Source organism: Nestor notabilis, unplaced genomic scaffold, assembly GCF_000696875.1.
Source record: "Nestor notabilis isolate BGI_N333 unplaced genomic scaffold, ASM69687v1 scaffold4441, whole genome shotgun sequence".
NCBI classification, from domain to species: Eukaryota; Metazoa; Chordata; class Aves; order Psittaciformes; family Psittacidae; genus Nestor; species Nestor notabilis.
Window position 1 is genome coordinate 109402 of NW_009915933.1, and position 13011 is coordinate 122412.

Genomic DNA, 13011 nt, shown 5'->3' on the forward strand with positions numbered 1-13011 from the left:
TTTAATGGCTATCTTTTCAAGACAAAACCTGTTCTTCCTTTGCACTAAACACCTCAAGTTACATGAGGACTGGATGAACACCTAGTAACCTACACATGCAAGGCTGTGCCATGAAGATGTGCTTCCACTGCTTTCTTCCCTTTGAACATTCATGTTAAGAAAGTCACTGTACCCAGCTTTGATAGTGCAAGGAGGATACAGGCATCACTAGCCTTAAAAAAGGGAGAGCCACCTTTATGTAATAAAAGATTCAGATGCTACTTTTGTTTTTCTAAACCAGAGTAGAAGAAAGGAGAATGAACAGGAAGCACAAAAGTAACAGATCAGTAAAGGTCAACCACAATACTCCAGTTGCATGTAAAACCTTCTCCCCTCCATCAGCCAGCACAGCCTCCCTTTCCTAGCTGTGCAAAACAGGGTTAACAGAGTTCTACCAGTTCTGGTTGTCCCACCCATCACCAGCTGAAGATGCCTTTTTTGTTGCCTTAGGAGGTTTTCTGGTCTTGTTCTCCCCTCCTGCGTTTTCCCAGTTGGTTTCCCAATTCTCCCAACTGTCGCTGTTACTGTTCTTGTTGTTGGAGACTGTTCCTGAGCCCCACACGTCCCAGCTATCGGAGCTCTTCTTCTCTGTGGAATTGTCCACATAGGTCCAGCTCTCACTGCTTGGAGATTTATGAGCTTTTGGTGGATCTGAGTTGCCAAAGGTCTCCCAGAAGCTTTGATCTACAGCATTGTTCTGGTAGCTCTCCCCACCACTGTTCTGGTAGCTGCCTCCCTCAGGGGGTCTTTTATAGGGGAAAAAACACCAAGAAGGTAGAAATAAATTACTTATGACAACCATAATAAATGACCACAAAGAAAGCAAACTATAATGCTCCTGCCCTTTGCTTAAACAAAACCTGAGGATAAAGGCAGAACTAAATACATTGCTTCAAACAGCCTAAGCTTTTATTCTAATTCATAGATTTTTAACAGCCTTATTAGGCCCAGGGTGAGGGAATATGCACTTGGAGTAACTTTAAAACCAAGCCAGACACTATTTGGTTCTCGGTTTAATATGTGTCCTGAATTTAGATTGAATTCCTCCCATAGCACATGTAGAACGACCACTAGCAAAGACAGAATCATCAATTCCCGTTGAAAAATTACCTGCTATTACTATACTGCAGAGAACATATAAGTGATAAAATTACATGTTTAAAGAGACAGAGAAAATACTACTACTAATGATAATGATGAAAATACCTGTCAGCATTATCATCTGGTTTGCCAGAGAAGAAAGTGGTGACGTCTCGCCATCCCTTACTCCCAACTCCCTGAACCTAGAGAAGAAAACAGACATTCCATTCATTTAGAGTGAACCACCACCTCTTGCAAGTCCAACAGCAAAAACTACACCACATTCCTCCACTTGTTCAGGTAGAGAACACATTGCACCAGAAAATTTCACTCAACTATTCTTGATGGGCAGTCTTGGGGTTGATGCAAGGAACATACATTTGACAGAACTGTGACGCTGGAAGATGTGTAAAGTTGGTCATGTTCAGCTTTGTCACTCATCACTGTCAATAGCATCACTGTCAATAGCAGTCAACAGAATTTGCTCCTAGATTTCCCTATCAAAAATGCTGGAATTACTCCATACATAAAAATAAACTTAATGACAGCACCAACGTTGTGATGTTACAATTCATGTAACTAGGATTTATATTCCTATTGTTCCACAGAAACACCTTCTCCCCGTTTCAGTAGTATCATTTCACTGCCCACACAAAACAGGCCAAAAACTGAGTTCTAGGATAAACATGACTGCTAAGAGGATCCTCCGGGGGTTATTATAACACACTGGCATTGGATTAGTGACACCCATGGAAGTTACTTTAAGTCAGAGATACAGAGGATGAATCCCGTAATTCCAACTAGAAGTTGCTCTAAACAGAACAGATAACATCACTTACTTTATTCAAATATTCCCAACATTTAAGGCACTAAGATAGAGCTTCCAGTGCTGACTTTTACAGTGCTAGAAGGACAGACCCTCCTAAGTACACCATACAAGTTATCAAAACAGCTATTAGCTTGTGCAGGACTTCTGTACCTCAGAGCTGGAGACAGCACTTACCCCATTACCAAGCAATGACAGCAAAAGATGACAAAGAAAAAAGGTAGAGCACATTAGTAAGTTTAACTGTACAAATACAACACAAGCTGTCTCCATATTCTCCAGCAGACATTTTCTGTTGGTGTTTGGGACAGCCTGCCTTGTAACTTTACATCATGCCCTTGGTGAAACTACTACAAGGACTACATCGTACCTGTAACAGCTTTGTAACACCCCAGCAGAAGTGCTGCAAATTACACCTCCAAAGTATCTGTGCTCAACACAAGCAAAGACTAAAGCTGCATTGTCATAAGAATATGGAGACTGGCTTTGTGTGTGTGGCCTCCTTAAAAGCAGACAGGCCACTTCATACCTTGCTGGCCAACTGGGATACCCCCACGGTGACCTCCTCAAATATTTTCCCCTCTTTCACCTATGTGAATCAAAGTATTAGTAATTAGTCAAAAACCAAGGTATTACTGAAACCTTAAGACAAGCTTATTTGTGCTTAACAGCTAAAACAGAAAGTGTAAAGACAAAACAAACCAAACTGAAAGTGACTCAAAATATAGTAAAGTAAAACTGAGGAAGTTAAGGAAATTACATATGAAACCCATTGGTCTATGATGGAGTGAACCTCAGTCTTTTGAAGCTTGTGGGAATTATATACAGAGTTTGAAGAAGGTGTCACTACCCTAATGCTGAGCATAAAAACACCAGTACAAAAGTATCTGTAAATGTGATATATTATAAACGTATTTTACCATATAAAAAGACTTGGTTTGGAGAGATTAAAAACCTATCAGATGCATTATATTCTCTCTTTTTTTTATACATCCTTGTTTAGGTATTAAAAGGGCTTTCAACTGTGGTCAACCAGAGTGCAATTGAATTATCTGCTGTTTCCCCTTTGCTACTGTGCTGGTGTATGAAGAACAGAAGGACACACTGGCAATCCAGGCACTTGTGGCAGGAGGAAAAAGATCCCTCCCTAAGTCAGCATAACCATGTTCTGCAAGTAATTTACTAGTTCCAAAGTTACCTTTTCCTGTGCAGGTTTGAGAACATTTTCATTTAATGTCTGACCTAACTCTGATGCCTATTTAAAAGCAAAACAAAAACAAAAAGTCAGTTATAATTTCCTTAATAAAACCCCAACCAAACACCAAAATCCACAGCCAGCATCTTCTGCAGGCTCATTTCTCAGCAGTATCTCCAAAAAACACATGAAGGCTGCAAGAGCTTTGATTCCAACAAGCAGAATGAGCTGAAAAGCACACACAGTACAGTGCTGCAGGAAAGAGGAAAAGAAAATACATTCAAACCAGATGCACATGGCAACAGGTTGTTGGAGATGCCCAGAGCCCAAGCAAAGTCTGACCTTGCACTGGAAGCAGAAGCAATGGTTCAACCCGCAACAGCCTCAGAGATGGGCCCCTTGCTAATCCCTGCAGCTGAGTATCTGGAAGAACTGACTTCATCCACCCTTATTTTTCCTTGTTAATGGAATTATTTGTAGAATTAGATCTTTTTGGCTGATTTTTTCATTCGTTCTTCTGTCTTGTAATGCTGCTGTTGTCATCTTTAATAACAGCTCCATTGTTTCTAAGCAGTACAGAACAGCCAAGGGTATGACAGAAGATTTCTGTAATCTTGTCTTAAAGCTCCAGGTTTGCAGGGAGTGAAAACAATGAACTTCAGAAATCTATTGCAATGCAGAACAAGATGCATAAGGACGCTGTACTTCAGAGGCATCTAAGCACACTGACAGGCACAGCAGTGTTTGCAAGCGCTTCATATGAAATCATTCCTTTCCCTGCTATCATAATAAGGCTTTGACTGACTTAAACTTTTCTTCAGAATTGCCATATTACACTGCTTACCTTCTGAATTAGCCCACTTGATCCAAAAAGGTCAACATCCTTGCCTAAACATTAGCAGAGGCTGATGAAGTTTCATTTCCTAAGGGTTTATACCTTATTGCTAACAACGCTTAGGGTGGGAGCCTTCCTTCAAGTTCTTCCTGGGAATGGAGCACCTGGAAGACCTTCCCTCCACAGACTCCTGAGTATCTAAGATGACTTTCCCTTTGCCACAGCACTTCTAGGATCTCCCCTCTACCCAACCACCATTATGTCCAGCACTTCTAGTCCTTACCAGTGCAAAAGTTATTCGAGAAGCCAAAGGCAAAACGCCACTTCCACCTAGTAAAAAATGTGAATGCAAATCACATAAGGCTAGATTCCATTGGAAGGAAAGTGCTAGAAAAGCTAGGAAGTGCTTATAAAAAACAAGGAATGGCATTTTTCACCTTTGAAAAGTCCTTCAATCTGTGAAACCTGGTCCTTTCCAACCCTAACTATTCTATGATTCTATGAAACCTGGCAAACTGTTTATGTTATAAAGAGTGTAATACACTAAGACTAACAGCTAAGAGGAGTCATTGCTGGAATCAGGAAGAATTGTGGTATTACCCCATTTACTCAATCACATAATTTTGTAAATACAGAAAGGAAAGATCTGGGTAAAATTGTGTCTCCATCGGAATCACTTCTTCACCTTTACTCCTGTTGAATTTAGGACAGCATCACAAACACTGTGTAACGGGGCACTTAGTGAAGAGCCTGCCTTCACACATCACCCCAGGGGATTTCTTGGTGTCCTGCATTCCTGGATCTGACATGCAAACAGACATCCTGGAATCCTCTGTGTTTATGAAGAGCATGGACAGGAGTACAGTGTATTTTGTGAGAGCGCAGAGCTTGGATGTCTCTATCCAATTTAGCCTATTTTAAGTCAGTTTGAAGAAGTATTACTGTATGAAACACACAACATTGCTCTGAACAGATTGGACTTAAGGCAAAAAAAAAACCAAAGAAAAGACAGCTCAAGAGCAAAGGCACATATTCAGCACAAACAGTGACAAGGAGCCCATGCACAAGAATATACGTGAGGGTGTTACCGGCTCTGGCTGCTGCTTGTAGCCCCAAAACTTTACCCAGACAGCAAAAGAGAAAGAGCAAGGAAGGTAGAAGCAGCTTTTAGCAAAAACTTGGCAGCATTCTTTTAGGCAAGTTAAGTAGCATGAATCTTTTCCAACTTCAACATCTACTGACAAGACAAAGAGTGAATGTGTTTGGTCACTGGGCACCAAATAGACTTTTAAACAGTGTATTGCATCAGAAAGATGTTCAATCTCTTCCACAGAGCAAAGGATCAGGAACAAATTTAGGCATCAGTAACACAGCTTAGACTGTAGAGCACCGTGTTGCTGTGGTCCTTGTCAGTACATGTGATGAGCTTTTATACCCAATATTGTATTTACATTTACTCATAATACTAAAGAAAGACAACTGGCTAAAAGGGAAACTGCTGGAAGGAGTAAAAGAGGAAGATTTGTACAACACTTGTTTTTTTTTTTACGTAAGCCAAGCAGCAAACACTTTAAGCTTCTAAGTGGCAGGTTTGGGTGTTTTCACAAGATATTTTTGTTGCAAAACATGCAACTTTGCTATCTGGAGTATTAACACAATAGTGCAAACATCTGTCTGAGCACCAGCACCTGCATTTCACATTGGTTTTGAGCAATACCATCCTGCACAGAGCAGAAAGCATGCCAGGCTAATGCCCTGCAAGTTAATTTAATAACAATATCAAGCAGTTCCTATTTGTTATACCTTGTTAGGCTTTAGCAATGGAAAGATGGCTTGCATTATATTGTATCACCAAGAAAACTGCTTCAAGTTAGGCCACATTTAAAGTTAAATACTTAAATAAGGGCATTCAAAGTCTGCAAGCATGCAAGAATTAAAGCGTTTCATTCCACTGCCTCTCCAATACACCCAACAGTCACACACAGCAGAGTAGCACTGTTTATTTCTTGCTTAATTTGACCACTGCAGTTCCCATGTAATTCCCATGGAAATCAAAGTTAGAACCTAAAATTACTGTACACTAGGAAGGAAAAACACACTGCTCTGTTCAGGATCAAATCTAAATCCATCAGTGCAGGCAAATACATGACATTTAAAATCAGTTACAGTCAATATGAGCAAACTCTATAATCACCTTTTGACTTGCTTGAGATCCAAATCTGGTAGCCTGTGAAAAGGAGAACATGCATCCAAGTTTACTAGGAATAAAAGCTTTGCTGTTTAAATACACACGTGTAGAAATGCTGCCTGATCCTCTCCAAGATGAATGGAACTTTGCCAGAACTTCACAGCGAACAGAGGAGATCCATATGATGACCTGTGGCATTCCAGATTGCTCTGGGGAAGCATGGGTCTTTCTCAACTTATAACAGAGGGAAGAAAAGCCCTTCAACACAGACTACACATCTCTTTCCACCATCATCCAGTGGATGAATTAACACAAATGTCCATCCAGAAACATGAGAAATAGTTAAGGCAGAGATCTGCACTCAGTATATTATAACTCTTTCATATGCCATAGGCAAAGACACAAAGAGCAGGATTCAGTTTGCTCTGATAATACTTTTATCACATTACTACTATATACTAACAGAATCTCTGAGTTTACAAGGATTGCACTGAAACACATTGTTTACTTACACCCTCTTTAGCAGCAGAGGCGATTTTGCTTGCTCCGGTTGTAAAACTGCTCCATCCCTTTAAAGAAAGTGAGAATGTTGTAAGCTATGTGTGAATAATACTAGTGAATAACCAGGTGCTCAGTGTTACATGTCAAATTAAGTCAAAATGTTCTCCAAGACAGCTTGTCCTGTAGTCATAAGAACTACTCACCAAGAACAGCAAAAATTAGACTCTCACCTAACTGTAATATAGCAATGAACTTCCATTGCTTGTGCAAATCAACTGCAATTTGAACAGTGCTTCAACAGTTCAAATCATCCAAGTGCTTCAGGTGATACTCTCCTCTAAATGGCTACATGAAAAATACTCAGCCTCACTATAATAAGACTTAAATTTGCGCTGTAGTGTGTACCTGTGGTCACAAGAGGGCATTTTAATCATAAGTTTCAAGGAGATCCTACGTTCAAATAATGGTTGACAGTAACTGGGACAATAATGTCACCTCTCCTTTGCTATCTTAGCACAGCTGATGTTATAGATGTGGTTTCTAAGCTGAACTCTCTGGTCTACAATCTATGACACAACTAGAAAATACTCAGCAGACCTGTACAAAGCACCTGGAATCCTGGCCAAAGGCTCAGGCGTTAGCTTTGTCTATTGTGCTCTAGTGAAATTCCTGTATTTTTTAAAAGCCCAGTGGAACCTGGTGTGGGTATTAAACACAAATGAAGCTCTACAGAAATCTACTGGCCAAAACCTTCCTGTATTTCAAAGTGACTCCAAATCCCAAATACTGGTCAGCACTGTCACTCTACAGCCTGTCAAAGCCCCAAGATGTCCCTGACTCCCTCTGACTTTATCCTCATTTTCCTTCAACAATGCATCTTTCAGTATCTGTACTTCAATCATGACAACTGTTCAACCATATGCTGTTACCTCTTCACATGCTGTCACAAGCATTCCAAATGTTTTCATCACTGCTCAGGGCTCTTGGCACCACCCTACACACACATTTCAGTTGTTTTCCACTGAACATTCCTAATATGGTTAATCTGTTTAGAGCATTTCCAGCCTAACTGCTGTTCCCAACAGGTAATTACTTTTATCTCTCCAAGCCTTGTTGAGTGTTAGTTCTTAATCCATTGCTATACCCTCATTCCTTTATTTCTATGAACTGATATCAGGCACAATTCCTAAGTTTTGCTCAAGTTTCTCCCTTCATTGTGCCTCTTAAAGTCCACCAGTGTCATCTTCATGTTTTGAGATTACAACCAATACTCTGAGTCTCCCCATATCTACCTGCAGCCTTCAGTTTCTCCTCTCCATTTATATTCTCCCCTAACAGGGGATAGAAGAAAATAGTAATTGAGGTCACTTAAAGCAATTCCTTACCGAGTACAGTGAGGACATAGCATTGTTCAGGAAGTCATCCTCTTTTTTTGGAGGGTTTACTGTGTTGCCAAACCCCACGTAGCGATTCTCTTGGCCACTACCACAAGAAAGTGAATAAACAGTGTCTGTATTAGCATGTATTCATTAAAACCATTAAACAAAACCTCAAAAGCATGAAGGAATGAGAATTGTTTAACAGGCTTTAAAATACACCTGGGGAAAAAAGTCTTAGAGCACCCAGCACCCAAAATACAAACCCACTCACTTCAAAGATGTAGTAACAAGAAGGATGCACTGGGAATCCTTGCAAATTAAAGCATTCCCTAAGCCACATGCAGACTAAAGTGGCTTAATGATTCCCAAGGTTTAACAGATCACTGACATCAGAAGTCTGAGTAAATCCTAATAAGGTGATACATGAAAATGGGAAAAGGAAGGAAAGAAGAAAACAGTATTAGCTTTACAAATACCCCTGTTTAACTCAGTAGCATACTATATACACTAAGAATTCCTTAGTTTGGAGCCCACCACAGTAACATTTTGACTTACAAGCTCTTTCTTCAATGCTATTAGAACATTCTTGTTATACAAACACATTAAGAGGCACTTCCCTTCATCTTACCCTTTATCATATATTACCAACATACTTTTAACAGCAAAAAAGATGTAACTGTTAACTAGTGAATCAGGATCACAGTGTGTAGCTGTAGTACAACATTCAAAGTCTCTGTTATGCTGGAGGGCCAGGCACTTAAAAAGTGAATAAATATTGCATTACCCTTGGTAGGAGTTGACATCATCATTTAACCAGTCTTCAAAAGCCTTGTCAGAAGAGGCCGTTGCAGCCTGAGATTGTCCAGCATAACCCCTGAAAGGGAAGATTTAAGAATCAAACTGAGTAAAGCAAAACTCCCTACTCAGCAGTGCAGCCTGACACAGATCATCATCATCCAGGTGCAAAACTAATTATTTCTTTCATCTATCAAGTAGGGAACTCTAATGCAACCAGTAAAAGCCACTGGACTATTGGATGAATAAAGCAACACTAGACTTGATAATGCTACTCAGACTACAGTTAGCCCTTGGACTTACTGGATGCTGGCCAGGCATGAAGCACTCGTTCTTTTGATTTACAACTGCTTTTTCAGTTAATTTGATTCTTTAGTGCAGTGAGTAACAAACACTACATGCAAAAGCAGAACAACAAGAGTGTTGTGGTCCAGCTTTGATGCTCCCATTAGTGATTAGCAGCATAAGGAAAGCTCTGCTACCTCATATTCCTTAACTTCAGCAGAAGAAATGCTTGTTCAGACACCACCATCAACCGAATAAAACCAGCAGACATTCAAACATCAGAACCATTTTGATCCTGTTGTGGCTATGTCAATATTAGATAACAGAATACACACCGATGAGAGGGAGAAAGAGATGTTTTAGGCTGAGGTGGGGTCCAGTTCCTTGCAGGAGAAGTTTCAATCGACCATTCCTTCCCTTCAGCTACTGTTGCTACCTAGAAGAGGTAGGAAAACAGTCAAGAACAGTAGGTTAGAGTTCTCATACAAGTTTTACACTGGCCCTGGAAAGGCCAAGTGATTTTCCAAATCTCCTGCCATAGATCCATTCCTTTGTTTTCACAAGAAACCAATTTGCTTCTGAACCTCTAGAAATGCTGAATTAAACACTGATTTTATTTCAGGCAACTTCTTCAAACAAATGTGGTTTGAAGAGGAAAGATTAGATTATTAAAAAGATGTGAGCACTAACCACACAATAATGGAGGAATAGGAAGAGGTGGATTTACTCTAGCATAGGTCAGCTAAAACATATACACAGATTTAAGTGTTCTCACTGCCTCCTTCAAAGAAAGGCCCTGAACTTCATCTCTTCAGCCCATACTGCTCCTCCGATCCAGCTTCAGCAAGTTCATATAAAACTTCCAAAGGCCTTGCAAGAGAAACTCTACAGTTCCTCTTTTCACATACTAAGCAGCCTACAGCACACAACTTAGGAATTCTTGGCTTTCATCAAGCTACTCCACTTCAGCCAACCATCTCCTATTCATAGGAACCTCTAAAGATGCAAAGAGACAACACACACAACTTCAAAGCTGCACAGATAGCCCAGTGAGCACAGAATGTACTTTCTTACTACTTCCATGGCAGGGTCAGCATGAAAATACAATGTGTTTGTAAGTCTCTTTGTAAGCTGTTTGTAATTTTGTTTATGGAAATTCCAAACCTCTACAAAATGCGAACTGCATTACAATTACTAATTTATTTGGTTATGGGCCTGCCAAGTTTATTTACCATTTTGTTACTACATCCACAAAAGATTTATGAGTAGTCGCTTCAGATAAAACCCTGCTGCTCAAGTAGTAAACTCTCTGCTGGGGATTGGGACAGTTCCACTGAGTAAACAGTTGCAACAAATTGCAGCAGTGAAAAACTGAAGCACCTCAGCTAAACACAGAAAAGAAAGTTTCTAAAGGAAGTTCTTACAAGAGCTGGGAAGAAGCACTCCAAGACTTCTCCATTTCAAGAACCACTGCAGAGGTTCAGGAGACTGCTACTTTCCCTCCTCCCTCTACAAAACCAGTTGCTTACAAAGTACTTGGATATTTGCAGATAGTAGGGAATGAGGACACATGCACAACTGGACTTACCTGATCTCTAAAGAGAGCTGCAGCTTTGCTGTTGTACTTCTCTTGCATCGACCAGCAGGGATCATAGTCATCCTGAGACTCCAGGAACTCTCGGAATTTGCTATTACCTCCAGCCTTCATCTTCTCCAGCTCAATATCCTTCCACTTGTCCATGGTTACAGAACGTACAAAACTGAGAAGTGAGTAGGGAGTGGTAGAAGTGAGACATCAGCCTGAAGAAGGCTCTTTAAAACTTGTAACTTGATCAGTTTCTTTCTTTTAGTCCCTAAAGAAACACCTTCAGTATATCCTCATCTCAGCAATTGCATTTTTTCTTTCATGTAACATATGGAATAGTTCCAAACTCTCATTTCCTGGGCAATTTCTACTCACTAATAAGCTTCAAATCACCCCTTGAAAAGCAAAGCATGTACTTTCGAACAGCCTCCTTGCTTTGGTATTTCCCTCCTGGACTTTCCCTCCCTTTCTCATTCAAGTAACTACCCCATGTTCTGCCCCTATTTTATCTATCCACTGTGAGTCCCTGCAACACATCAACAGTTCTTATTCCACAGATTCCCACCTCAGTTGATATGTTACTTGGAAAAAACCTTATCAATTACACTACAAAGAAAACCCCAAAAACTCCTGAACACGATGAAACTGGTTTATACACTTGTATACCCTACAGACCCATTCTGTAAGTATACTGCAACTTTCTGTGCTCAACTCCCAAGCTGCTCTATCACTGCTTCAGTTTTTATCTATAAAGATTATGTAAGATTAAAAGAATAGAGTAGAAGGACTAGTGCTCTATTACCAAACCTCAGGCTGAAGCTAGAGACATTGCTTTCTAGAACTGGCCATGACACAGCTGCAGTGGTGGAGCACACACCCCAGCTGATTATAGACAAGGCACTGAGAGTAAAGCTCACTCTGGAGAGGAACATGAAACAAAACCGACAGTGAAATGTTGAATTTGAGACATTCTATACCCTTTCCGTTCACAGCCATAATGCACCCTGAGGTAACACAAGCCCATGCCTGGTTGAAAGGCTCACCTGAGGTGAACTCCCAAGCCTCGGTGTTTTCCTGAGCACTCCAGACAGATCCAAATTCCATAGGTCACACTCACCCACTGGGGGTTAAAGGCACCACACTCAAAACAGACCTGTGAGAGAGAAAATAGTTACCTCCAGCACTCACCCATCAACTCCTCCATGTGGAGTTTTCTCACTGCAGCTCAAAAAGTCAAATCATGAAGCACTGCACACAGAAAGGAGAGTTCTGAGTGCTTGGAAACACTTTCCCTGACAGCATAAGCTTCCTTCTAACATTTATTTATGCTGCATGGAAAGAAATACTCATTAACTTGCCTGACTTGGATTATAAAAATTACTGTGCCAATACCAAAAACCAGAGAGGAAATACAGATGAGCAAAGTGAAATGAATGAGCAAAGAATTCAATTTGATTTCATTTCCATATTGTCTTGAAGGAGGAGAATGCAATCAAACTGAATTCTTGAGGTTTCCTTGGCAAAATAAAGATGCAACATTTCCAGTTTGGAACATTTATTCAGTCATGCTGCAGTTTGGCAGTAAATGATAGATCTAAACAGAGGTTTTTCTTAAAAATAGCTTTATTGCTCATACAGTGCAAGAAAGTTCTTATGATTGGAATCATCATTCAATGTTTAATGCATCATTATAACTAAAAGTGAACCTGCCCATGGGTTGTCACATTTAAGGTAGTGTATAATCAACCACTTGAAATAGACCATTTTAATAAAGCTGTGTCCAAGGCATCCCTTGTTCAACAGACTTCAGGGGTTACAGCATTACTAGAACTTCTGAAAGACTTGTGCCAAATTCACAGTGATGTACAATGAGTAACTACTACTGGAACTACCACAAATAGAGAGACCCAAATTGTTACCAGTAGTTAGCCATAATAGTGCTGTAAAGATGATGGCTGTGGTAGACTGCAGCATACATCTGGAGCAGGTAAAAAGAAAATTCAATCTATAGAACAAATGTAAAAGATTATGATTTTCTCACATTGTTCTCATCTTGTGCTCTGACTTCCTTGAGAACTTTCCTTGTTCTTGGGCTTGCCATGATTCTACAAAGGGAGAAAAAGAAAACCAAACAAGTAAGTCACCATCAAGGATTTGATAATGGTAAGATGGTCAGTTCTTACAAGCATATCTCTGTGAAAAAGAACTAGCAGAAAAGGGGCTGGGTGATAAACATACAAACTTTTCTAGGGAATATGTTGTGTCAAAACAGACTCTTACTTGACGCTGCTCCCAGACCCATC

General features: G+C 40.2%; 1 protein-coding gene across 1 annotated transcript; it reads right to left on the reverse strand.

Moving 5' to 3' along the window:
• Positions 1 to 252: 252 nt before the first annotated feature.
• ARFGAP1 (ADP-ribosylation factor GTPase activating protein 1) lies at positions 253 to 12809 on the reverse strand. The gene is made up of 12 exons (XM_010024356.1): positions 12750 to 12809; positions 11752 to 11861; positions 10712 to 10883; positions 9459 to 9559; positions 8828 to 8917; positions 8050 to 8146; positions 6676 to 6732; positions 6170 to 6202; positions 3144 to 3200; positions 2475 to 2534; positions 1246 to 1322; positions 253 to 785 (listed from the first exon to the last, which is right to left on the reverse strand). The coding sequence occupies exons 1-12, from the start codon at positions 12807 to 12809 to the stop codon at positions 431 to 433; spliced, it is 1269 nt and encodes a 422-aa protein (XP_010022658.1). The 3' UTR covers positions 253 to 430.
• Between the last annotated feature and the right edge of the window lie 202 nt (positions 12810 to 13011).